Source organism: Balaenoptera borealis (assembly GCF_965194805.1).
Source record: "Balaenoptera borealis genome assembly, chromosome: 5".
In the NCBI taxonomy this organism is placed as follows: Eukaryota; Metazoa; Chordata; class Mammalia; order Artiodactyla; family Balaenopteridae; genus Balaenoptera; species Balaenoptera borealis.
In genome coordinates this window covers 83918992-83946928 of record NC_138862.1, presented here as the reverse complement: position 1 = coordinate 83946928, position 27937 = coordinate 83918992, and the positions used below count along the sequence as shown (strand labels likewise).

Sequence of the window (27937 nt, the reverse complement as noted above, 5' to 3'; positions counted from 1 at the left end):
TTTTTTTTTTAATTAATTAATTTATTTAGTTTTGGCTTGTTGGGTCTTTGTTTCTGTGCGAGGGCTTTCTTTAGTTGTGGCAAGCGGGGGCCACTCTTCATCGCGGTGCGCGGGCCTCTCACTATCGCGGCCTCTCTTGTTGCGGAGCACAGGCTCCAGACGCGCAGGCTCAGTAAATTGTGGCTCACGGGCCTTGTTGCTCCACGGCATGTGGGATCTTCCCAGACCAGGGCTCGAACCCGTGTCCCCTGCATTGGCAGGCAGATTCTCAACCGCTGCGCCACCAGGGAAGCCCCCTACGTTTTTAAAATGGTTTGTTGGTTTGCACTTAACCACTAAGGATGTTTATTAGTTTTGGGGGTTTTTTTTGTTTTTTTTGTATTGTGCTGAATCTCAGTCCACATTATTTTGGGATACTCATAAGAGGTTTTACAAAATCATCTAGGCTTCCTACAGATCACTGTCTTTAAAAGTTCTAGCTTTTGCATAGCACAGGGAGATCAGCTCGGTGCTTTGTGACCACCTAGAGGGGTGGGATAGGGAGGGTGGGAAGGAGGGAGATGCAAGAGGGAAGAGATATGGGGATATATGTATATGTATAGCTGATTCACTTTGTTATAAAGCAGAAACTAACATACCATTGGAAAGCAATTATACTCCAATAAAGATGTTAAAAAAAAAAGGTAAAAAAAAAAGTTCTGGCTTTCATCCCCCCTGTATCACCCACCAATATCACCAGTGATGGTCTCATTTTCACCAGATGCCCATGAACCTGAGTGCTGCCATTTCCATTTACACAGGGAATGATAGATAATTATTTGAAAGGCTTTCCCCAAATGCCCCGGGCTCGTGTGACCAGGTAGTTGGGAGAGTCAACCCCAGCCCACCGTGATGAGACTGCACAGGGCAGGGTCAGAAAGACCAAGGTTTTGGAAAAAGCTCAATGTTTGTTGGGTTCACAAAAAACTTGCTTTCAGTAGTCCCTAGCTACTAATTGCGGCTGTGAATGTAGCCAACTGGAATTTGTAAACTATGTAACATTTGTGAATCTGTATCATTTCTGAACTTGTCTAATGCCCTGCCATCTTCCTCTGATCACAGGCAAAGTTCTTTTTTTTTTTTAAATTTATTTTATTTATTTATTTTAAAGTTTTGGCTGCGTCAGTTCTTCCTTGTTGCACATGGGCTTTCTCTGGTTGCAGACAGCAGGGGTTACTCTTCGTTGCGGTGAACAGGCTTCTCTCATTGCAGTGGCTTCTCTTGTTGAGGAGCACAGGCTCTAGGCACGTGGGCTTCAGTAGTTGTGGCACACAGGCTCTAGAGTGGGATCTTCCCAGACCAGGGATCGAACCCGTGACCCCTGCATTGGCAGGCAGATTCTTAACCACTGCACCACCAGGGAAGCCCACAGGCAAAGTTCTTACAATGGCCTTGAGACTCCTTACCATCACTTGGAATTCACTCCAGCCACCAAGACCTTTTTAGTGTTCCTGAATAAACTGAACCTCCTGCCTTAGGGCCTTTGCTTTGGCTATTCCCTCTACCTGGAATATGCTTCCCCCAGATACTCTCTTCACTCAAGTTTCTACTTAACTGTCTCTTTATCAGAAAGGGCATCTGCTTACCCTCTTTAAAGTAGCATGCATATACTTAACCCTGCTTTACTCCTTTTCAAGCATCTTTACTGCTTGACATTATATTATATACTTGTTTGGTTGTTGCCTGTCTCTACTAGAATGTTAGCTCATGAGAGCAGGGACTTTTGTTTTGTTCGTGGATGTGGAGCCCTGGTACCTAGAATCCTGCCTGGCACATATTAAGTACTCAATCAATATTTGTTGCACTGTTTCACAAAGACTCACCCCATTACTTCCTTCACTAATGTCTATTTATGACTCAGCCAGAACAAAGTCTAATGTATTGTTTTTCCCCCGGGTTTCTATAGTGACCTTTTCTGGGAATGCAACATTCTACTAGGATGCACTTTGATAATTAAAAATTCTAGCATTTCTACCTAGACTAATTTTGTCACTGTTCTATAACTATTTATGGCTCTGTCCATATTTCTGGGAAATTACTCATTAGATGCTCCTATTACTATATTTTTATTATGAAAGAATAGAATTTTACCCACAAAAATTCTGTTTGTCTAAGGTCAGACTCATAGGTTTCTTTGTGCAGTCAGATTTTTCCCTCTGGTTTCTACTGTAAGTGTTAAACTAAAGTTTGCCCCTCCTCTCCCCACGCCCCTGCCCTGTCTTTGCCCAGGTCTGCACCCTCCATCCTTGTATTTTTCAAGTATAGGTTGTGGCTTGTGACCCATGGGGGGGTGACGAAATTAATTTAGTGGGCTGTGAACAGCATTTTAAGAAAAAATATAACAAGATAGAAAATATTGAAAATGTTTTTATTTTGAAACTGTGCGACATAGTCCAAATAGTTTGAGAGCACTGCTTGGGCCTACATAGGTTGAAAGAAGTTTTAGTCTATTTTTCTCTTTAGTTGTCTTCAGAATATTCTAGAAGAAGGGTACCTGTCGGGTTGTAGAAAATGGTCAGTTTTCTTTTAAAACATCCTCAGCAGCAGGACAAGTGGTGTGTACATCCATTTTTTAACGTATCTGCTTCATAAAGCAACTGTACCTGGAGCACTGAGACACATGCCTTATTTGCATGAACACTCCATCCAAACCTCTGCATTAAGAAACTTGACCAACCCTTGCATGGCTGCTGGCAGCCTAAGGCCATATCCTGGGGTGACCCAGCTCTCCTTTTGAGTTTCTGTCAGGAAAAGCTCAAGGCTCTCACGAGAATTTACCATTCGTTCTAGCCAACACCTGATAATAGGCCCCTGACCTCCCTTTCTTAGAGCATTAACCTTTTTAAAAAAATATTTATTTATTTATATTGGCTGCACCGGATCTAGTTTCCCGACCAGGGATCGAACCCGGGCCCCCTGCGTTGGAAGGGTGGAGTCTTACCCACTGGACCGCCAGGGAAGTCCCAGAGCATTTACTAAAGAGGGCTTACAATTGTAAATCCTTCCTCTGTCCCTTTTAGATAAATATCTATGTATCTCCTACAACCCAGGAGTGTCTTTCTCAAGGCCCTGAAGCCATTCTTTTGAAGTGTAATTATCAGGAAGGACAGGGCCTCTGTCTCCCAGTTTTGTGGGAAGAGAGTATCCTAACTCCATGGTTGCCAGCCAGCAGAGGCAGCTGCCTTAATCACATTTACAAGGACCAACACTTTGCGCTTTTTCCCTTCCCTGACTCTACTTGAGCCCCCACTGGTTCCCAGTCCCCATCCCTCACCCTCCCTTTAAATCACCCAGTCACCTCTGCACAAATCATAGTAGGGTTCAGCCCTTTCCCCTACTGTCAGTGGTTACTGAATAAAATGTTTTCACCACTTTAACCAATGTCCAGCTTTGTTTATCTTTGACAGCATGTATGTACATACACACACATGCGCACACACACACCCCTCCTACGGACAAACACTGCTTCTCAGAAATAGCTGAATCTTGTCATCTTCATTACCCACCGCATTATTTCTGTGCTTATTTCCCTATCTCACCTCTAAGTCATCAGTAAAGTCTCACTTAACTGTTCCAGCCTGGTCTGTGCTGTCCTTTGGGAAATTAGGTAAAGAGTCATGTACAGGACTCTTTCTTTATAGGAGCAAGAGTAGGGATTATAAGATACAACTATCTGTCCCCACTGGGAGTTTCTCCCTCTACCACCAAACTTGGAGGAACTGGGTTAGTTTTAGTAAGGGAGCAGGAAAGTTTCCTTACAGAGAAACCTTCCTAACGAATTTGTAGCCAAGAAGTCCTATATATCCTCTTTTGCTCTTTCTCCAAACTTGAGAAATCCAGAGACCCTAGGGGCGCTATGGTGTTGGGGTAGCTAGAGGTCAAGACAAGGAGGGTAGTGGGGTTTCTATGTTTGGAGACCACAGGAGAGGCAGCAGGTAAGGAACCCAGGCAGATGATCAGGGATGGGGCATGCGTGGGTGTCAAGGTCATGGGTGGCATGCAGGAATCAATAACAAAGGAGACATCTGAGCATGCAAGAAGAAAAGGAAAATCCCCAGGTGTTAGAAACGAATGTGCAAGTAAAAACCAGAGTGACTGGTCATCAGGCAGGCTGATACTGGCAGCTTGGGGGTGGGTGGGACCTGACCCAAATTAGTCCCCATCACCAAGGATCTTCAATGTGGCAGCAGACAGGAAGAGAAAATGAGGCATAAAAAATGAGGAGGGGATGGGGACTGAGATCCTATATAAAGGCAAAATCTCCAGGGAAAAGGAGGCTGGTCCAGGGGAAGCCACAAACCAGAGCAGGAAGAGGAGCCAAGGAAAGCTGGGCAGATGCCAGGCCCTGGCCAAGCTGTCCAGGCATCAGATTACCACTTAGATCCAGCAGGGAAATTGGAGGGCTCAGCAGTGAAGTTAAGGTCAAAACCCCATTTTGACTCTCAGCTGGTGCACTGGCTCTCGGATCTATGACCCAGGATTAACTCCAGAGCACTTCCAACCAGTGAGATGGGGCTGTGTTTCCAAGATTGTCCGCCCAGAATCCCTAAGACTGAGAAGCAAGAACTTCTGTCTCTAGGGAGGCACAGGGGGAATGGTCTAAAGCTATTCATGTGACCCCACATTTCCTTAAAGCCTCAGGTTTTCCCTTTCAATTGCATAGGACCTTTGCACTGAAATCCAAAACAAACTAAATGATGACACGTTTACCAGTGCTTGAGAGTCACAGCTCTCTGGCTCATATGCCCAGTTCCACGTGCTCCGATTTGAGAAGCACGGGTCAGTTAGGGCTTCAGGGACAACACAGTGACATTGGTGGAGGCAGGGCTGACAAGCCAGACCAGAAACCAGAAACCTAGAGGGGGGCCTCCTGCAGGAAGGTGTCAGGCCAGGCAGGATGAGGGTCACAGTTTGCAAATGGATTGGTAAATGCTGGCTCGGAGTGGCGATGAGGCATTAGGGAGGGAAAAGCTGTCTACTTTTTTGCCGTTCTGTAAACCAAATCTGATTAATTTTAGCCTATGAGTTTATCTAAACCCCCTTGAATCAACCGAAATGTTTCAAATTTCCCCTCCTAAATTAATTTCTATTCAGATACCACCTACTCATATCAACCAAAACAAGAAAAAAAAAAAGAAAAAAAAAAATTCAGCCAGTGATTGTACACAACATATACTTATCCACTCCATACATATTTTACTGAATAAATAAAAACTTTATTGTATTTTTACCTATAAACAATATCTTTAGTTTGATCACTTAAAAAGAAAATACAGCCTCACGTAACCAAAATGCTTAAAGGATTTGGTTAACTAAGTGTTGATATTTTTATCTATAAATATGAAAATCTGACCTGTCAGAATTGGTTTTGCAGTAGCCATGTTTGAGATATTTGTGGATTTCCACGAAGGTTGACTCTTCAAATTAGAAGATCTCATACAACACCCAGATCAGATACTAAGGGAAAAAAGGATTTTGCAACCCCAATTTAGGACTTTATATAAGAAATTCCAGTGGTGTTTACCCACTTTTAAAATTTTACTGAGTACTTTCTTTTTCAAAATCAAGTAGGATAAGTAAATAACAGCAGTACCTCAAGGGCTTTTATAAATAGCAAAGCTATACTTTCATAGCTATAAGCAAATATTTGCATTTCCCTGAGAGCACAGTTTCTTTCAGTTCAAGAGCTCTGTGTGCCTGTGTGTCTGCGTGTTTCCTGAAGCCAGTGTATGCAGAATGTGATGAAAGCTAAGAAGAGAACATTTATCTGTTGATGTTTGGGTGAGCTTAGCTCCCCATCCATTTCAGATCAGCCTTGGCAACTGGGGCCCCTTAACCTCCCCAACAGATTCCATCTCATCAGAGCCTCTGGGCCTCACTCTCTCTTGGTCCAGAATGATAAGAGACTCAGCCAAGCAGCTCAGAGGCCCCACAGCAAATGGGTCTGACGGCTAGTCCTGCTCTAACTTTGCCTCACTTCTAAGAAGTGGGCTTCCTCCTGGAACCCACTTGCCTGGAACCCCTGTTCCTTATTCTCCCCTCACACTTCGTGAAAATGGAGTCATGCTCACAAACTCCAGGGTCCCTGACATCATTTTCTAGACCTGTGTCCTTAAACCTGACTTTCTCCTCTTCCTACCTCATCCTCTTCCTCCCAGTCAGGGGTACTCTATCCACTCATGGGACCTGCCTCAAGATCCAGTCTGCTGTGCCAGGACATCCTACACACCCTGCCTGAGTCCTAGGGCCCTTTGTCTCTGGCTCATCTGGCACCAACCTGCCTCGTCCCCCTGCTGGTAGTATGGCTTATGACAGTTAACTTCCTGCAAACTTGATTTTTGTTTGTTTGTTTGTTCATCTCAGAATGGAAATTAGATTTTAAGAGCTTCCATCCCTGGCTACTGCCTAGAGACTTAAATCCTAATGATATAAAGTTTCCCAAAAATGAAATTGAAATTCTTTCTGTCCCTAAAAGTTACAGACTGGCAGCTTCAAGTGCAGAACTCTGGATCTTCTTAGTAGGTGTATCTGTCTGCCAACCCATGCCGTTATTGAGAACCCTTGCATTGAGAGCCAGATTTATAACACAGAGATCCTAAATCCTCAGTTTCCCAGCACAGGGTTAACCTGCTGAAAATTTGGGCTCAGAATTTGCCAATTGCTCTTATCAAAGGACCACCAGGACAAGGAGCCCACTCTTCCCGAGGGGAGGCTCTCTGCGTTGCCAGTGATGCTGTCATTGAACTTCCTCTTTGAAAGTTCTCTCCTGAAGTTGTCTTTGAAATACGACTGATAGCTCCTATAGCCCAGAAGTGGATTCTGAAGGTGATCTCAAAGAAAAACAGATATGTAAACAATGGCCACATTATTGACCGAAGAGCACAGCTTCCCAAGGAGATCACTTGGAAGGGCAATAAAGACCTGGATGCAACCTCATAACTTGATATACGTCTCATTTTCTCTAACTTGATGAAAAGGAAAATTATAATGTTGACCAAGTGGCCTGTTTACCTGTTTACCGAGTGTTTCTAGGGTGGGGATTGGTCTTGCTCTTTGAGTCCCCAAGGCTTGCCAAACAAAAATCTGGAATGTTTGCTGAATTGAAGTAGATTAAATTGTTTCAGCTGAGAGCTTCATTAAGGTTATCAGTGTTTGTGAGTGAGGTATGTGTTCTGAATTGCCACAAATATGTTTGTATTTTCCCATCTCACTTTTCACAGCACGGAGCTGAACTCTAAGGCACAGAGATTTTCAAACACCAACATGCGTTTATATTTATCCTCAATGATCTAAGCATAAATAGAAATCTCAGTTGTAATTTTGCAAGTCTTTTTATATGCTTTGAACTGTAGCTCCTTCTAACCATAACTTTTCTATGAAAGTTAAATTCACTATCAACTGTAATACCTCTACCTTCCCAAACTGCTGAGAAGTACAAGCACACAATGGCACATCTGACATGAAATAAAACTCTATAAAGAGATTTGAAATCATATGATGAAAATAAAGGACATTAAGTAATGCAGTTACTATGTTGTTACCACTGTTGTTGCTGTTGTTGTTTTTTGGCTGTGTTGGGTCTTCGTTGCTGTGCGCAGGCTTTTTCTCTAGTTGGGGCGAGCGGGGGCTACTCTTCATTGCAGTGCGCGGGCTTCTCATTGAGGTGGCTTCTCTTGTTGCGGAGCACGGGCTCTAGGCGCACGGGCTTCAGTAGTTGTGGCGTGCGGGCTCTAGAGCACAGGCTCAGTAGTTGTGGCGCACGGGCTTAGTTGCTCCGCAGCATGTGGGGTGTCTCCGGACCAGGGCTCGAACCCACGTCCCCTGCATTGGCAGGCGGTTTCTTAACCACTGCGCCACCAGGGAAGCCCCTGTTATTGCTTTTTAAGTACAGCATATGAAACAGGATCTCTTAATCTGTGTCCCCAATTTGGGGATTAGAATGACTTTCCAGTGAGCTCATATGAAAGCTCCATCTCTTAGAGTGAAGAACAGACGCTGTTCTTTGAGTCAAAACTATGCCAAGCTGATCCAAAAACCAAATAGAAGGGATTAAAAGGATCCTGAAAACGAAGGTTCCAGGAGGGTCGGGTCACAGGGACATGGACCCAAATCACTGTCTAAAAAGTAGAAAGTATGCTGTCAAGAAGAGCCAGTCATTCAACAGCGGCCAGCAATGTAAGGATGTTTACACTGAAGAAACAAAACCAAAAACAACCCTCCCCGTCCCCCCCCGGAAAAACAAAAACGGTATTCTGAGTCTCTGCAAAAACCTTTTCTACATAGCAATACAACTGTTGGCCATTAAGAGTCTAGGGCACTGGGCTGTGCTGAAGGTACAGTTCTGTCCAGCAATGACAGTTCCAGGCCACAATGGGCCTCCTGTGATCATAAAAAATAGAGGCTTTTGATGGGGAGGACAGAAGTCTTTTACGTTTTTCATAGCAAACAGGTCTTCCCAGACTCATCTCCCCAGAACTGTCAGGTGGAACAACCTATGAGATGCTCTTGACAAGGGGCCCAAGGCTTCCACACCAAAGATCCCAAATGGTTTAAATATAAGGGAAAAAAGAAAAGAAAAAAAGAAGCACCTTTATTTCCCTGCCTTGCTGAGTGAATCCTTTAGCAAACTTGTCAGAACAAAAATGAGTTGTTTTGTTTTGTTTTTTCTTTTTCATGTTCTGAGATAGACAACATGACAGAACCTACACTAACTTTGAAATTGGAAGACCTGGGTTTAGACTCCTGGTTTAGCTAACTTGTAATCTGACTGACCTGGGGCAAATCACTTAGCCTCTCTTAAACTCGGTTTCCTCACCTGTAAAATGGGAGTAATAAAATCCAGTCACCAGGTCGTTTGACGGTTAAAGGCATTGGTATGCAAAAGTGCCCGGTATCGAACCTGGCATGCATGGGACGGGTGTGTCTTGAATGTCAAGTATTACTCTTCTTTCCTCCTGAGGTAGGTCTCACAGACAGTCCTGGCTGGTCTCAAGTCCCAAAGCTGTGACTTCCAAGGAGCCGCCATGGGGAGCCGCGGTGAGCCCCTGATGTACGCACGGCCTGTAACTCAAGCCCCGCTAGCTGCTTTAGAGGGACCGATGCGGGGGAGAGGGAGGAGGGCTCTCCGCGTGGCTCCGCCCTCCGCGCTCCCGCAGTCAGACCGACACAGCTCCAGGCACGATCCTCCGAATGTGGGTGTACGACTTCCTGATGGTGACACTGCCGTGGTGCGACACCCCCCGGGGCAGGACGCACTCCTCCGTCAGTTTCTGGGCCTCGGGGTCCCAGCACAGCACCGTGGCGATGACCTCGTTCTTCTCGTCCCGCCCCCCAGTGATGTAGAGCCGGTTGTTGCAGGGCGCGATGCCGCAGCTGGCCCTCTCGTGGCTGAGCTGGGTCACCAGGCACCAGCTGTCCTCCAGAGGGCTGTAGGCGTACAGCGCTCTCATGGCCCCTCCTGAAGAGGAAAGGAAACACCGTGGGCATCTCACTGTTTTTCTGGTTTTCTTCCCCATTAACCACTAAACTCCTACTCCTGGTTAGGTCAAGTCTACCATCTCGCCAATAGAAAGAGCAAATTCATGGCTCTCCAGAAAGCCAGAATGGATAACTAGGGGCAGCAAGTCTCATGCTGGAAACACTTCACAGCCCTTTAAAGTCTGCAGCCAGGTGCTAATCAGGTTCTGAAGGACACCTGGCTTCACACACCTGCCAAAATGTACCATAAGACTGCTTCCTGGAAGAGATACCACCTGGTGCATCAGATAGGCCCGGCTCATAATCCCAGCTCTGCCACTTTTGGATCTGTAACCATGAGCACCAAGACCACGGTGGTGATAAGAAATCAGAAGGACCATGCACATAAAGCACCTGGCAGAAGGCCTGGTGCATAGAAGTCTTGCATTGTATTGATATACATGGCAGTGACTAGAAGTGGTGGCATCTCTAGGCTGAGCATGACCTGGGACACCAGCCCAAGTTACCCATCTTGAGATTAGACCTTTGGGACAGAGTCACTAGTCTGACCATAAAGACACAGGAAACCTGAAGCAAGAGAGAGAAGGGGTTTTGCCTTAATCTGTTCCCATATTTTGCATTCAGGAAGCCTTCTCTGATTAGCTCTTATTTGCTGAAGTTATTTATTTTTGGTATTTCCTTGATCAGTAGTTCTCAATCCTGGCTGTACGTTAAAAATCACCTGCACATTGAAAACACCTGACACTGTGGCCAGCGTCCTCCTTCTCATTCTGATATTATTGGTCTGCACAAGCCCCAGCTACCCATTTTTGGAAAAAGCTCCATAGATGACTCTAATGAGTAGTCAGGGTTGAGATCCATCACCCTTAACAATTACATGCCAACTGTGGTCTGGCTAGTCAGGCTTTCCTTCCAGCTAAATGCAACCTTTCAGAGCCCCCAAAGCAAGTGGGAAGAATAAAATTCCCATGAACACAAAATAAGAAATAAAGATAGCTACCATTTATTGGGCACTTATACGGTACATATTTTAATTTCTGTGCATTGCTAATGCTTACAACACACTTTGTTCCCAAAGCAATTTCTCGCTCCTCCCCTGGGCCCCATTGTCCATCTGTCTTGTATGTCTCCTAAATGTGGGCTGTTTCTGTCTCCAGAACTGCAAGGTAAATTCCACCAAGGCCTGGACCAATCCCATCTTCTCTTCTTTTCAACCCCACCCACATCACCCAGGAACTCAAGAATTCCCAGGAGGGCCTCATGTGATCTATCTGCAGGGCTGCAGGTATAGGGGACCCTAGTTAAATAAGAAGCCATTTGCTCACTTACCAACCACATAGATACGGTCCCGGAAACTCACTGCATTGATGCATTTAGCCTCTACTGGCATGGTCGACTTTAAATTCCACTTATTGGTTGAAGGGTCGTAACACTGAGTCTTGTCCGTGGCCAGTTTCCCATTGGGCCCTCCCCCAATCACATAGAGCTTCTTCTTATGGCTGGTGGCTGCGAAGGAACTGACATGGATAAGGAGGGGCGCAGCCTGCAGAGACACAGGGCACCGGGAGAAGCTGTCAGTGACACTGCCCAGATTGCTGCAGTGGCTAACAGGACACAGGCCAGGAGCCAGGGGACACAAGCCAGGGAATCCTTTGCCTGAAGTCACAAGGCCTGTGGGCCTGACTCCTCTGAGACACAGAGAGGATCAAAGCATACATTTCCCACCCTCCCGCCAGGCTCCAGATGTTTCTAGCCTGTTTTTCCCAGAGTCCAGTTCTCAGGGCAGGAGGGGTGTACAGGAATAAGTGTTTATACAGATGAAACCAGCCAATGTTGGAGGAGAATGCTTTCTCAGACATGCATATTCATATTTATTCATGTGCTCCTTCATTCAAAAAGTATTTACTGAGTGCCTACTATGTGCCAGGCATTGTCCTTGGTGCTTATAGCTAGGAAGAAAAGCTGGTATAAGGGTTTCAGGTGGCCACAGGTAAGCGTATTCTCCCACTCTGGGAACAACATACAGATCTGAGGGTTAAGCCAGACTTGTGTTTCCATCCTGTGAACCCCAGGGCACTAAAGGGGACTTTTAAGAGCCTCTTACCCATTGACATAACCCTCTTGGGTCATGGAGCAACTTTGTGATGTGACTTAAACTGAGAAGATCTTGGGCACAGCCTTATAAATGTTAAGGGCTCCCTGTAAAGTTCTTTTCAGGTTAACAGATCTTGGCTGGATGCCATCATGACCTGTCTACCTTTGCTTGTGCCTGTGATGACCACGTTTCACACACCCCAAAGCTGGAACATGCTCTGACATATAATCTGATAAGGAGAAAGAAAATTTGAAATTGGGAATAATCTGGAAATAGAGGAAGTGTGTGTGTGTTGGGCGGGGGTAAGGATACTTAACATGAGGTCTACCCTCTTAACACATTTTAAAGTGTAAAATACAGTATTGTTATCTATAGGCACAATGTTGTATGGCAGATCCCCAGAGCTGGTTCATCTTGCATAACGGAAACTTTATGCCCATCGATGAGCAATGCTTTGCCTTTTCTTGAGTATGATATATACCTGAGATTGCATTGCTAAAGTCTTGTTTGAAGGCACGCAAATGGTTCATCACTAATAGGTAAATAAATAAGGGCTGACTTCTAAATACTACCAAATGACTCTGGATTCAACAAACAGTGTGGTCAAGAGATCCTGGTGTGCCCAGTGTGGAGAAGACAAGGGCAGATGGCATTGGAGGAGACAGAGACTCTAGGCCAAGACATGCAGACCAAGACAGGATCAAGCCTCCTGTCTACATCTGGGGTTCTGGCCAGGATAGGACAGGTACCCACCCAGAGCTCCCTCACCTGGAAGGAAATCATTTCCGTGACCTGATCAGCAATGCTGACTCGATGGCTCCTATGAGGAGGGAAGCTCAGAGCCACCAAAAATGTTCTCAGTGGGAGCAGAGCGATCAGAAAGCCGTATACCTACATGGGCAGATACCTTTTTTTTTTTTAAGCTTTGAAGCAATAATACAGAGTTACTCATAGAAATAATCTATACCTCCGACCAGCAGTTGTGGAAGGGGTCATAGGTCTCCACGTTGTTGATCCTCTGCAAGCCATCGAAACCTCCGATCACGTAGACCTTGCCCCCGAGCACCACCATCTTATGCCTCCAGCGGCCTATGTTCAAATACTCAATTTGAATCCACTTGTTGATTGAAGAATTATATTTCCAAACATCGTGCTGTGTTTCTTTGCCCCCTAGGAGACATATAGAGCATTTAAGAAACCACTGATATGTCAGAAATGCAGCTTCTCCCATAATTTCCCACTGGCCCAGAAGTGTTAAATCCCCAGACGAGCACCAACTCCCACCCCATCCCCTCAGACAAAAGAAATCATGAAGGTGCATGCAGTGTGGTTGCCGGGACAGAGCCTGCACAGGGAGACAGGGAGACACAGTGTAAGGCTGGGGTGGATCATGCACTGGGCTGTGCCATGTGTCACCTCTGTGCTGTGAGAATTCAGAGAAGAGGAGGCTCCGTGAGCTAGGTCCAGAGAAGGCTTCAGGGAAGTAGTACCCAACTCTGCCTAGGCGAGTGGGGACCAACGGGAGCCTGGACTCCAGTGTTTGTGAGGCTCAGGGTCAGGAAGTCAGGCAGGACAGGTAAAGTTGGACGATTGCAGGTGGGGATAGTAGGGCCTTGACCAGCGGGCAAATGAGAAAGCAGCTTAGGTTCTATGTTTGCTTATTTATTCAAACCAATACAAACCTGGGAAAATCACCACGAAATCTTACAAAATTCTCTTGGTTCATATCTCTGATCTATATAAAAACATAAGTGAGGTTTGTCCTACTTTGAAACAATTTCTATTGGAACAGAATGAGATGCTCACAACAGATCATTTGAGAGTGAGCTGGTAAAAAATTTTTTCAAGACAACTCAATAAATAGAAAATATGTAGTTCAGTTAGGGAGAGAGACCAAGACAAAGGAGAACTGACTTTTTTGGTGACTTTAATAAAATATTTTAATGACTCTGTGTTTCCATTTCCCCATCAGCACAGAGTACTACCAACTACCTAAAACAAAGGATGTACCTTTCAGACTAAAATGTGCACTAGCGTGGAAATGAATATCATTAATGACGCTCTGTGTCACGGGTAAGTGTTTCTCAAGGGTGGAGCCCAGAAGTGGGATTCCTAGGTCAACGGCGTGCCCACCTTGAATTTTTACAGGTGCTACCAAAGAACCTTCCAAAGTTGTCCTGGTTGACTTTTCCCCATACCCCACCCACAGTGGATATTAGGAAGGTTTTTTCGGTTGGTTTGTTTTGTTTTACAGCCTGAGAGAGAAAAATGATGTCATAGTTTGGTTTCCCCTGGCCGCTAGGGAGACTGAGCTTCGTCCTCTCCTGTTATCTTTTTGTTCATATAGTTTAACCATTCTGGGGGAGGGGGGTTGTATACCTTTCAGAGGTCTCTATTCAAAACACTGTGATATTGATCCCATTCAGGCAGTGTCCAAAATTATAAAATAACCATACACTTTCAAAGAAATGTATGCAAACTTTATTAAAAAGGGGAAAAAAAATGACAATTTTTTTTACTTCAGGATGTAAAAGAAGACCTGATTAACTGGGCAGGCATATCATGTGCACAGATGATAAGACAGGTTACTGCAAAGATGTCAACCCTCCCCAAGTTAACCTATATATTAGGTGCCTTCAGGGCTTTTCATGGATTTCAGGACATGAAGTGACCATTCTAAGCTTCATTTGGAAGAGTAGATTTGGGAACATTTCTAAGAAACTTTTGAAAAAGAAGAAGGAGTAAGAGAGCTCTCCCTAGCAAATATCAAAATATACTAAAAAGCTATGATAATAAAAAGAATGTGCCACTAGTATAAGACAAACTGATCAATTAAAAACAAGGTACAGAAACAGACTAAAAGATATAGAGATTATTAAATAAATGGCATTAGAACAATTGGCTATCTGTTTAGAGAAAAATTTAGATCCCTATTTCACATTATACTTAAAATAAAATTTAAATGTAAATGCTATAGAAGTAACTGGAGAATATATAGGAGAAGATGTTAATGATCTTGGGGTGGGGAGGGGCTTTCTAAGCATGACAAGAAACCTCGAACATATAGAAAAGAAAGTTACTATATAAAATATAAATCAAAGTTAAAAGACATCCACTGTCTGGGAGAAAGTATTTGTAATACAAATAGCAAAGGATATATAATAAGAACTCCAAAAAATTAATAAGGAAAAGACAACCAATAGAAAAACAAAGGGTAGGAACAGATCATTTTTCAAAAACAGATACGTTTAGCTAATAAATATATGAAAATATATTCAACCTCATTAACGATCTATGAGTGTAAATTTACACACTCAAGTCTGTTAAAAATATAATTGATAATAAAAAATGTTAACAAGGATGTAGAAAATGGGAGCTGACATTCATCATTGGTTGAACTGTAAATTGGTACAAACTTTCTGGAGGACAATTTAGCAATATCTACAAAAATTCTAAATTTACACATCTTATGACCACTTCCAGGAATCTCTCCATATATCAGCACAAGTTCATAAATATATGTGTATGAAAATGCCTATTGCGGTATTTTTTTCAGTGGGAAAATAAAAGCTGAAAAAAACTATGGTTCATTCATTCAATAGACAGCCCTGAAGCTGGTGAAGTGAGCAGTAATAACAATCCTCACAGTAATGATAATGACGACTAACACTGCTGAGCTCTCACCACGTGCCTGGGATTGTGCTGCACTTTACATGTATTATATTGCTTAACACATACAGTAGATCAATTATACCAACATGTAATGATGTTCAGAACAGATTGTTAGTTGAGTACACATTTCTGCTGATTCAGTACAACAAGCATGCTTTCATGTATCGCCTGTATCATTTTTATTTTTTTAACATTTTTATTGGAGTATAATTGCTTTACAATGGTGTGTTAGTTTCTGCTTTATAACAAAGTGAATCATTTATACATATACATATATCCCCATATCTCTTCCCTCTTGCATCTCCCTCCCTCCCACCCTCCCTATCCCACCCCTCTAGGTGGTCACAAAGCACCGAGCTGATCTCCCTGTGCTATGCGGCTGCTTCCCACTAGCTATCTATTTTACGTTTGGTAGTGTATATATGTCCATGCCACTCTCTCACTTTGTCCCAGCTTCCCCTTCCCCCTCCCCATGTCCTCAAGTCCATTCTCTAGTAGGTCTGCATCTTTATTCCCATCTTGCCCCTAGGTTCTTCGTGACCATTTTTTTTTTTTTTTAGATTCCATGTATATGTGTTAGCAGCCTATATCATTTTTAAAAAGACAACAACAAATTGAAGACGGACAAAAGACAAGTTGTAGAATAAAACACTACGTGTAGTGTATGTGGCAAAGACTGACCGTGATTACCAAACCTGTCTTTTCCTCCTGGGTACGCGGCTAAACTACATTTCCCAGCCCCGCTGCATGGGGGGGCGGGGTTGCAGGGAGGGCATGCGGCTGGTTCTGCCAATAGAATGTGAGCAGAACTGATGCCTCATGTCCAGGCCGAGGCTGTTGTGAGCAGGTGTGCCTTCTCAACTTGTTGGGTTTCTCTCTCTTCCCGAAATGCATCAGGCTTGAAGGTCACGTCTGGAAACAGCTTCATCATGAGACAGAAGGAGCCTGGGTCCCTGAATGACTGAGTGGAGCAGGTGCTCTCCCTCAACCCACACATACTACTGTGGTGATTCATTGAGATTTAGAGTTTGTTACAGCAGCTGGCATTACTTACTCTAAGACAATGCAAAACCATTTTTGTAAAAAAAAAAATTAAAACATGTAGGATTGTAATGGCACAGAGAAACTGCCATATTTTACTTTACACTCCCTGTATTGCTTAAATCTTCTACAACAATTAAAAAATGTTTCTATAAGATAAAAGAAAACTAAACCCCTGTCTGTGGTATTAATAGACTCAAAGAAGAACTGACCTGCCCTTTATCTTGGAGGAGACCAGCTCTGGGAATAAGCTCTTTCCAAAACAAGTTCAAATTAAAGAAAACCTCCAAGAGAAGGGAAGGGATGTTTGTCTTTTCCCTTGGTGCTGCAAGAAGAGCTAGGTGGCTTTTAATGTCATGGGAGAGCATGAGACTCAGAGAACATGGATTGGAATCCTGCCTGACACTTACCAGTGTGTGACTTTAGGTAAGTTCCATACCTTTCTGAGCCTCAGTTTTCTCCATTTGTAATCCGGAGATTAAAATCACCTACCTTATAGAGTTGATGTGAGAGGCAATAATTAATTGCTACCAAAGAGTAAATTCATCTACTATGCTGTAAAGATGGTAGAGATTACATCATTTAATAAATATTTATTGAGCATTTACTATGGCCAGACACAGCACTAGGTACTGGGAATACAGTGTTGATTCATGGAATTTAAGGACTAGTGGGAAACAGGCATAGAGCAGTTATAAATAATTAAGCAAACAACTTAGAAGTAAGAAATGAAAAAGTACTGGATGCTATTGGAGCATCTAAAAGTAAGACCTAATAAACTTGAGGGGAGAGGTCAGATTTGGGGGGAAGAGCAGACATTTTTATTCATTACTGTATTCCCAGTGGCTAGCTCAGTGTCCTATGCCTATAGCAGACACCGAATAAACTCTAGTACCACTTTCCTTCTTCCTTTTCCATGAAGGAAGTCCTATCTGCCTGCTCCCCCAGTTCCTACTACAATACTGCTCAAGGATTAGGGTTCACTCAGTAATTATTCCCTCTCCACGATAAGACCCTCTGAGTACCTTGTTTCCATATCCCAACCCAGTTAGTGCTAGATCAGTGCCATCCACAGTAATTCTTCTGGGATGGTTGCCTGGCTCTCACTCAGGAAAACACGTAGTGCCTTGGGGGCTGGCTTTGGCATCACGTGGCTTCTGCTTACCTGAGATGTAGACCTCATTTTTTAATGTCACGCATGCAAACTCCACCCACTTCTTATTCTCACTGTCCAGCTCGTGCTCTGTCATGGGGAGCTTGGCCACCTCCAGGCGGCTGCGCCTCAGGGGGTCCAGGCAGGTTACCTCCGCCACAAACCGTTCATCCTTCGTGCAGCCACCGATGATCATGAACACCTCAGACTGGAACTCGTGCATCCTGGGCTTGGTGCGCTCCGAAATGATCTGGAAAGCCAATGGGAGTACAAAAAGGCGGAATGGCACAGTGGTTCAGCGCTCAGGCTGTGGAGCCAGAGGAGCAGAGCCCAATTCCCAGCTCTGCCACTGTAGGACCATGTGACTTCACCTCCTTGGGCCTCAGGTTTGTCTTCTGTATAATGGAAATTTTAGTGGTAACAACCTCATGGGTTTGTCATGAGGATTAAATGAGATAATATATTTAGTGTGCTTGGCCCAGGGGCCTGATGTATAGTAGGTACTCAATAAAGGTTATCGGTTGTAGATTTTGCTACTTTTTAAGAAGTTCAGGTCGGTCTACCATCAAATGCACTTTCCTGCCTCTTCCCTCTTGTTTGGTCAGAAGCACTGAATCCTGGAATTTCATTTCTGGCCACCTTCCACTCCTCCCTGGTTTCAGTTTCTTGATGATATCCCAGACTTTGCTCGCTACCAGGCCTTTTCTGGAAGAGAAGTCCTGACAGTGGGCACATAAGAGCATGCAGAGACTTAGGAGAAAAGAACCAAAAGGGAGCAGGGTGTGTCCAAGGAGGTTGGGGGACTGGGTCCCAACATCAAGCATATGACCCTTCAGAGCCTTGAACAAGCAAAGAAATCCATACCACAGATATTTGAACCCAGCTGAAAGAGCAGAGGTTTGGAGTCAAATACACCAGAGTTCCATCCTGGCTCCACCACTGATGGCCATGTGACCTTGGAGAAGCAACACAATCTCTGTAAATGCCTGTGATCATTCCTATGCTACCATGCCATTGTGAGCATTCACGAGGTTGTGATGTAGAGAGCTGAGCAGAGCACCTGGCACACGCACGGCCCTCCACAGCTAGCCACGGCCGTAGGAGTGGCGGGAGATGTCATATTGATGTTATTAATGAAAAGGGAGAGCTGCCCTCCTCCTGGTTCCAGCCATCCCTGGGCTTGATGGGGAAGGTTCTACAGGATTACTGATGGGAGACAGAGAGGCAGCAGCACCCATTTCCCACATGGCCAAAACAGCTACTCTTTCCTACAAGGTTAAGCTGACCTAATATGGATTATGGAACTTCAATCTTGCCCACAGATGGTGACAACCAGTTTACCTGAGTCCACAAGTGGTGAATCCAATCAATAGTCACATGTAATCAGATCAGCCAACACCTAACATCTACTTTCCCAGAAGAGACTTTGTTTTTCTGTGCCAATAGTCAGATACAGTAAATTCTGCATCCTCAGTTATTGCTGCCAGACCATGGCCATAAAGTCTGTGGCAGGGCTGTCCTTTATGGGTCAGCAGAAAGGAGTGGCGGGGCGGGGGAGGTGTGGCAGGATAAATCCTGGGCAATGGGCTGAGACTGAGGGCACTGACAGTGGAAAGGCCAGCTGGGATAAGCGTGGAAGGGGTGGTCCCGAGAACTTGGAGGCACTATGAGAATACCAAGCTGGTAGGAGAGGAATGAGCAATGAGTTGGCACCAAAGACAAACTTGGCCAATCTGAGATTTCTCCCTCCAGCCTCTAAACCTTCCTTCCCACAGCTGAGGTACAACCTCTAGCACCAATCTGGTCCTCTTGCAGGGAGGATTTAGGGATTATAAGGCAATGCTTAGAGGACAGCACTAGCCTCTCAGAATTGGTTCCCTGTGACCCTTACTCTGGTTCTGAGAGCCAAGCCTCAGCCTCCTCTCTGAAGCCCCCCATCTTATTCACAGTGTCTGCTCTCCTGCATCAACAGCCTGCTGACTAGCAGGGGATCAAACTAGCCGTGATCTTACCCCTGATCCTGAGTCCTGGCCTGTGGAAGACTCTGCTCCCACTGACTGAACCCTGCATTCCGGCCTGCTGTCGGGATCTCCCCATAATATCTGTCCTCGATTTCCCACACTATTTTCCCAACCACTTACCCTGTAAGCCACTTGACATTATTTTCAACGTCATTTTGTTCTTTCCTCCAGGAAGCCATTCTTGCCTTTCCACACCTGTTCCCACAGTCCTGAATTTCCCTATCACGGCACTTTTCACCCTCACGTAATTTATTGTAATGTCCCTGATGGCAGGGACAGCCCTTTTCTCCAATGGATCCTCAGTACCAAGAACAGTGCCTGGAGCTTGTGGGTTTCCATAAATGTTGGTTGAATGAATGAATGAATGAATGGGCAAGTTAGTTAACCCAGGACCTGATAAAGATTTTTTTTCCCAGTCTAGATCATTGTGGTAACCAGCTTCCACAATGGCCCCCAGCAATCCCCACCTCCTGGTATTTACATCCTATGTTGTTCCCTCCACATTGTTCCTGGGTTGATCAATGTGCCAATAGAATACAATAGTGTTGGTATACCACTTCTGAAATTAGGTTATGAAGGCACTACAGCTTCCATCTTGATAGCTCTCTCAGTCTTTCTTGGGTCATTTGCTCTAAAGGAAGACAGCTGCTATGGAGAGGCCCAAGTAGCAAGAAGCTGAGGCTTCCAGCCAACAGCCAGCAAGGAAGTGACGCCTGTCAACAATCCTGTGAGGGAAGGTGCAAGTGGATCCTCCAGCCCCCTTTGAGCTTTGAGATGACTAACTGCAGCCCCAGCCAATAGCTTGACTGCAACTTCAGAAGACACCCTGTGCCAGAATCACCCAGCTGAATCACTCCCAGATTCCTGCGAACTGTGAGATAATAATAAATGTTTGTTGTTTTAAACAGCTGTTTGGGGATAATCAGTTGCACAGCAATAGATAACTAATACAATCATCTAGTTGATGGGACTGGCTGGGTATTGAGACCTGCCTTGTAACTCGGAACCACAGGACTGCCAGATGGTGGCACCATTACCAAATTGTAAGTTCAGCTACGTTTTGCAAAATATTAACCCCAAAGGCATGACAAACGCCAATCTGAAGTCAGAGATGGGCAAGTTTGTTGCAGACACAGGGAAGTAAGTGTCTGCCAAAGAATCACACGCAACAATCAGGCCTACACGGTTTATTTTCAGATTGTTAGAAGCAGAGCAAAAAAGTTTCCCCTCACTGACTACTCATTGTCCAAAGAACCTATCTGAGAGGACCAAACAGAAGTGACCAAACTGCTTGGATAAAGCTCCTCAGGGTGAGCTTCTGCCCCGCTGCCCTCAGGAGTAGGTCCTCCTGACAGCACACATATCACAGCAGCCTGTGGTATAGATCAAGTTGGTCCCTGGAAACTTAGGAGGCAATGAAATGAAGGGGTAACTTTCTCTGCCCCAAAAGACCTCTCCCAATGAAGGTACCAGCTACTACTCCTAAATCAAATGTAAATTGACATTTGCTTTTAGGGTTCTAAAACTTCCTTCTGTTACCACCTCCATGAGTTCAGAGGAGGGACAAGGTTAAAATGGGGAGATAATGATAGGACAAGCAGGGCTAAAGTTTGGGAAAGGAAGGTTAGGAGGAGAAATGTGTTCACAGAGTATCCTCCAGGCTTACACTAGTGTCATTAGGAATAAAGCGAAGGTCACACAAGCAGCGAGAAGGCTGGGAGTTTCAAGGAATCAACTAGCAATGAGACACAACTCAGAGATCACAATGTTGGTTGGTTCAGTTACCTAGACTATTAAATGAGGATGAGAAAATGCCTTGAGCAGGATTTGGGGCAATAAGGCAGAAAAAAACTAGGACACAATGAAAAGAGAGATTTTAGCCTCAGAGAAAGAAAATGCTTGATTGTGGGAGATAGAGTACCATAAAGGAACTGAGTGAGAATAGGAAGAGTCTTTATTTCTGGGGTACTTATCATGTGCCAGACACTGTGCTAGCACATCTCATTCATTATCTTATTTAATTCTCAAAACAATTCTATCAGTTGGTAGATATTGTCTTCCTCATGTTACAAGGACTGAGCCTTACAGCAGCTAAGTAGCTTGCCCAAGGTCACACTGTAGGTAAATTGTGCAGTCAAGATTAAAGCCCAGATCCACCTGACTGGGAGCTCAAGTTCTTGACATTTTCTAGTTATCAGAATTCTCTCTCCTCCTAAATCCAAAGCTTATAATCCCACTCCCCCACCCCCACCCCACTGTAAATACAAAAGGCAGAGCAGATATTTCATAGCAGCAGTTTTGCAGAAGACATAGTAGGGACATTTTATATAAGAGGAAAACCTTTATCACCTGCATTTCAGGGAGTTAGGAAATGGGAAGCAGAAACAAAAATAGCAAGAATGTTGGAAGTACAGTTGATCAAGACCCTGTACTTTGGTGTTTTTTTTTAAGTTTTTTTAAAAATTTATTTATTTTATTTTATTTATTTTTGGCTGTGTTGGGTCTTTGTTGCTGTGCGCCGGCCTTCTCTAGCTGCTGCAAGTGGGGGCTACTCTTTGTTGCGGTGCGCAGGCTTCTCATTGCGGTGGCTTCTCTTGTTGCGGAGCACAGGCTCTAGGCACACGGGCTTCAGTTGTTGTGGCTCGTGGGCTCAGTCGTTGTGGCGCATGGGCTTAGTTGCTCCACGGCATGTGGGATCTTCCTGGACCAGGGCTCGAACCCGTGTCCCCTGCATTGGCAGGTGGATTCTTAACCACTGCACCACCAGGGAGGCCCCAAGACTGCACTTTAAATGCTGAACTGAGAGCAGTTGCAGAGATTGATCTTGTCTTCAGGAATATGAGGGCTTTCCCAGTGCTGAGCCACCTGCCAGTGACCCACATATCCAGCATGTGACCCTTGTGGTTATCTGGTCTTCCTCTGTCAGTCTGCTCATCACCCTTCATTTGCTTAGTGTCCTGTCTTCTCTGAAAGACCGTAAGTTTAGTAAGGTAGAGACTGTTTTATGGTGCTTGGTGCCATGTCTGGCATATAGTTGGTGTTCAGGATTTATTTGTGAAGAATGAAAGTGTAGCATATGAAATTATAGCACTAATGACAATAATAGAAAAAAAAAATCTCAAATTAGTGACCTTCATTTCCACCCTGAAAAACTAGACAAGGAAGAGCAAATTCAACTTGAAGCAAGCAGAAGGAAGTAGTCAAGATTAAGGTAGAAATAAATGGAATAGAATATGTAAAGACAGTAGAGAAAGTCAAGTGAAACCAGAAGCTGGTTCTTTGAGAAAATCAATAAAATTGATAAACCTCTAACCAGACTGATCAGGAGAAAAAAGGAGACACAAATTACCAATATCTGGAATGAGAGCTATGACATCACTACAGATTCTACAGATATTAAAAAGGATAATAAGGGACTACTGTGAACAACTTTATGCCAATAAATTCAGCAACTTCTATGAAATGGAAAATGCTTTGAAATATACAAACTACCAAAGCTCATTCTAGAAGAAATAGATAATGTGAATAGCCTCCTGTATCTATATAGCTATTAAAGAAATACAATTTGTAGTTTGAAGTTTAAAACCTTCTCACATACACAAAAAATTCCTCCTGGTTCTGATAGCATCACTGATAAATTCTACCAAATATTTAAGGATGTGTTTGCAGAGTGAATAAGTGACAATGGATCTGAGGACAACACAGAACTAGAAGAGGACAGACAGAAAAGAAGGGGCTCCCAAGGGGCCTCTGAAAGACAATTCCTAAAACTATTTTGGCTAATATTTCTACCAATGGCCTAATGAAGAAGGCTTGGTAGCCAACCTCAGAACCATTGTATAGTGGTATACATGTTTGGCTGTTCATGTGTACAAACGTAACAAACTGCCCCTCTATCATTACTTACTGATTATTTTGTTCCTCTCCACTAAGCCTATTCTTGTCTTTATAAAGTTCTGAATGTAACATTTCTTCTGGAATTGTTAAGGAGAACCGGGTAGATACAAATGATATGTTTATTCACCATCTTGGTACCCATTTATTCATTCAACAAACATTAACCAATCCCTTGCTATATACCAAGGACTCTCCTAAGGTCCGGATGAAAAGTCCAATAAGACATATTTCCTACCATAAAAACCTCCCTGTCTAGAGATATTTACAGATGAGGAATTCAATGGTTAATATGCAGTGGCTGGTGCTATGATAGAGCAAAGCTCCAGTGCTATGAGACTGACAGAGGCCTCTGGAGAAGGTGATGCTTAAACTGAATTTTGAAGCTGGAGCAGAAGTTAACTAGATGAAGAAGAGGAAAAAGTCATTTGAGCAGCACCTGCATTAGCCTGAAGGCTGAAAAAGCACGTCCACTTTGGGGAATTACAAGCAGTGCACTCAGACTGTAGCAGGAGAGAGGTTGCAGATGACACTAGAGCAGCCAGCGAGCAGGAGGCCAGGCTCAGAGAGTTTAGGCAGAAGCGTGGGCTTTATCCTGAATGTGGTGGGGAGCCAGTGAAGAGGCTAAGCCCCGGAGTGAAATGATTAGGCTTGGGTTTTAGATCATCCAGCTGATGAATGAATTGCAGGGCGGCCAGACTGGGGGCAGAAAGCTGAGTTTTGAGGAATTCTCAGAGGTTCAGGAAGGAAGTAATGAGAGTCTGAACCTAGGTAATGTCAGGGGAGTTATAAGAGTCTCAAGGTTTCCCCAGAGTGGACAAACTGGGAAAGCAGCAGCCCTGTGGAATGGCGACTGGACAGGGCACACTCCCTTCATGTGTGTGTCTCCCCCACCAAACTCCCGCCCTTACACAACCGGAAAGAGGAAGGATGTGCCAGGCATGGTGCTGGGTGATTTCCAGATCTCACCTAATTCTCTCAGTAGCTGTCTACCATGTAGTATTATCGGCATTTTACAGATCAGAAATCCAGGGCTTCTGGAACTGCCTGACTCAAACTATAAACATCTATAGCATCTACTTCTTGATGCCCTAAGGATTTGTGAGCCAGTCTCACCTGTATCTCTGGGAGGTCTGCTAATTCCTTCACTTCACTGGTTATATACGGCGTCTCTCATCATCAACTCACCTCATTGCCAGAAAGGTGGTACATCCTGGCTTCCTGTAGCAGCGGGAAGACCTCTGGGCATTGCCTGATGAGAGGATCCGCTTCCACCATCTCCACAAAGTACCATGGGTCCAGAAGCGGCAAGCGCACGTTCTCCAGGACATAGGGGAGCAAGCAGAGTCGTTCTGACTGTTTGTGCCTGACCCAGCTCATCACAGTCTCAAACACCTGAGACTCTTCTGTTACATAAAGGTCATCGCTCTTCAAGATGTGGTACAGAGTATCCACAGGAAGTTCAAGGAACTCTTCGGAGTTCAGAATCTGCACAAAGTTCTGGATGATGTAACTTTGAACCTGCTTCTTTAGACTGTCCAAGGAATGTGTGTCTGCCAGCCTCAGTATTCCAACACAGTTTTCTGGGTTCAAGGCTTCTGTGAGGAAGCTCGCACAGGCATCCACCATCCGCAGGAACTAAGAGAACAGAAGGGCAGCAAATCAGGCCAGAAAATGACTAGTCCGCAAGGAGGTTTATCAGTGAGTTGTGTGTAGTGGCAAAAATTTAGAAACAACCTAAGTGACCCACAATAGAGGACTAGCTAAATAAATGAAAATACATTCATATTTTTGACAGCTCTATGGTCATTAAGAAAGCATGTTGTAGAAGAATACTAAATGACATGGAAAATGTTCATAATGTATTAAGTTGAGAAATCCATTCACTGAATCTTGATCAAGTGTCTAGATTTAATCAGCAATTTACAGGAAACATAGGGGAAAGAGGAACATCTTAAATGACACCATGAGAATACAATCAGCAAAACCCAGACTGTGGGAAACTCTACAGAGCAACCAGTTCAGTTTCTTCAACAAATACATCAAAAGGGGAAAGAGAAAAAGGGGGGTGGGGCAGGGAGGGAGAGCCGAAGCTCTCCCTCGAAAAGAGATTTAAAAGATATATCAACCTACTACAAAGTATGCAGCTTATTTGGATCCCTGATTTAAACAAAATTTTAGAAGAGAAATGTTTACAGTGACCAACATTTGGTGAAATGAAGCAATTATTATTAATTTTAAGTGTGGTAATCGTGTTGTGGTTATGCTTAAAGAAAACTCATCTTTTGGAGCTATATACTGAAATATTTTCAGGTGAAATGAGAAGGCACTTCACAAAATCATACATACATTATGATCCTCTTTTTATAAAGAAAAATATATATTGAATATAGGCATAAAAAAAGACTGAAGGATATAAACCAAAATATTAACAGTTGTTATCTCTGTGTATCAGGTATCTTGGGACAAATTATGCTGCAGTAGCAAACAACCCTCAAATCTCACGGGCTCACAACAATAAATGTTATTTCTCACTCACATTACAGGGCTCACAGGGCTCTTCAGTCCAAGACCAAGGATGATGGAAAAGCTCTTGACATGCCAGTTTTGTGACAGAAGGAGAAAAAAGATGGCAAACCACACAAACGCTCTTAAAACTTTTGCTCAGAGGTGGCACATGCCATTTCCACTCACACTTAACTGGCCAGAGTAAGTCACGGGGCAAAATTTGTTGTCAAGGCAACAATAATCCTCCCACAGAAACAGGTCCCATAGGAATAGATGGAATATACTGTATAAATAATAAAAGGCACCACACTCTGTAATAACACTATGAGATTTTTTTTTCTTTTTTTCCGTTTTTTTCTTTCATTTATTTATTTATTTATTTGGCCGAGCAGTGCAGCATGTGGGATCTCAGTTCCCCGACCAGGGATCGAACCTGTGCCCCCTTCATTGGAAGCATGGAGTCTTAACCACTGGACTGCCCGGGAAGTTCCGAGATTTTTTTCTCTTATTTTGTTTATTTATATACTTTTTAAATCTTCTAAAATGAATAAGTAACACTTTTGCAATAAAAAATTAATTTGTAAAATTGATTGGCTTCCATGTCTTATTTTTAAATTATCATCATCTTCATAAGAATATGAGTCCCATATGCGTATACAGCACTTTACAGCTTACCAAGCCCTTTTGTATTTATCATATTATTTAATACTCATTTTACAGATGAGATGTCTCAAATGCACCTGTCCATTCTATTTGCTGCTCTCTGGACCTTAGCTTTGAAAGAGTTTAACTTCCTACCTTCCCTCCTTGTCCACTGGGCCCTTTAGAGGGTCAAGTTCTCAATGTTCTTGGTTTGATCAGTTAGAAGAAGGATGGAAAGAGGGAGGCTGAGGGGACAGGGCCTGTTGGGGAGGGCTGGTCTGAAGACGGGGCCTATTGAGAGTACAGATGGGCAGACCTGACCAAGTGGGAGGGTGCAGCCTGCAGAGGAGAAACTCTAATGACAGGAGCTGGGGGTGGTAGGGTTATGGGGCCTGAAGGGAGGGGACAGGACCGGTCTTAGGATGGACCATATCGACTTAGGCTTTGTTCTTCACTCCAGAGCATTCTAGGGGGCACACGTCCCTAATATGGGGGGATCAATCCCAATCGCAAAATATTATCATACCCTGTCAGACCACACTTTTCAATTGTCAATTCAGAAAACGCTGACCTGATGGTCAATGTTGGAGAAAGCCTAAATTCTTCCTCAGACCACCCTGTGTGCTGGCCCCAACGGCCTGCAGATCTGCTCCTCGCATGAGCAACTGAGCAAACAGTTGAGACTGAGAAATCTAACACCTGTTTAGTTGTTTGCAGATTTTCAGTTCAAAGAGTAAAAATATAAAACCGAGACCAAGGCTCGCTGAGCCCTCAGAAGCTGTAACCAGAGCCCTCTGCGGCTCTGCCCACAGAGACATCATGAGGGCTGAAAGGGAACTCACTTAGATGGCAGCCTCCAGAGCAAAACGGCAGGTACACCTTGCCAGCATTTGCCTGAGAGAAAGATGATATGAAAATCAAAGAGATTTTCTAAATATGTAGACTGTCTCTGGGCGGCCACCTAAGAACCTGGTAACAAGGTTGCCTCTGGGAAGTGGAACTGGTGGGCGGAGTGAGGGTAGAGAGGGAGAATTACTTTTCACTGTTTACCTTTTTGTACCCCCTCCAATTGGGTGCCATGTGGAGGAATTATCTACTTAAAATAAATGACATTTCTCACAAGTAGAGAAAATACTAGAAGGGAATACCTCAAAATGCTAATAGTGGTTATCTTAATAGAGTTTTGTAGATAAAGTTATTACAGTAATTTGTTTTTTAGACCTTGCTGCACAGGCCAAGTTTTCTACACTGAGCATGAAGTTGCTTTTAAAATCAGGAAAAAATAAAATAAATACTTTCTTGTGATTTTCAAGTACACAATGAGAAAATAAAATAAAATGTAAAAAAAAAAAAAGGGCTTCCCTGGTGGCTCAGTGGTTGAGAGTCTGCCTGCCA

At 44.0% G+C, this 27937-nt stretch overlaps 1 protein-coding gene across 4 annotated transcripts in view; it reads right to left on the bottom strand.

Annotated features, from left to right (window-relative positions):
- Window positions 1-317: 317 nt before the first annotated feature.
- The window catches only part of KLHL6 (kelch like family member 6), a 120708-nt gene continuing 93088 nt past the window's right edge, over window positions 318-27937 (bottom strand). For all 4 annotated transcript variants that reach the window (XM_082394041.1, XM_082394040.1, XM_082394043.1 and 1 more), the window contains 6 exons: window positions 24581-25030; window positions 17490-17727; window positions 12579-12781; window positions 10846-11059; window positions 8855-9496; window positions 318-8156 (listed from right to left, as the gene is read on the bottom strand). In XM_082394041.1, coding sequence (XP_082250167.1) covers window positions 9195-9496; window positions 10846-11059; window positions 12579-12781; window positions 17490-17727; window positions 24581-25030 — 1407 coding nt within the window. In that variant the 3' untranslated portion in view covers window positions 318-8156; window positions 8855-9194. The remainder of the gene's footprint in view (window positions 8157-8854; window positions 9497-10845; window positions 11060-12578; window positions 12782-17489; window positions 17728-24580; window positions 25031-27937) is intronic.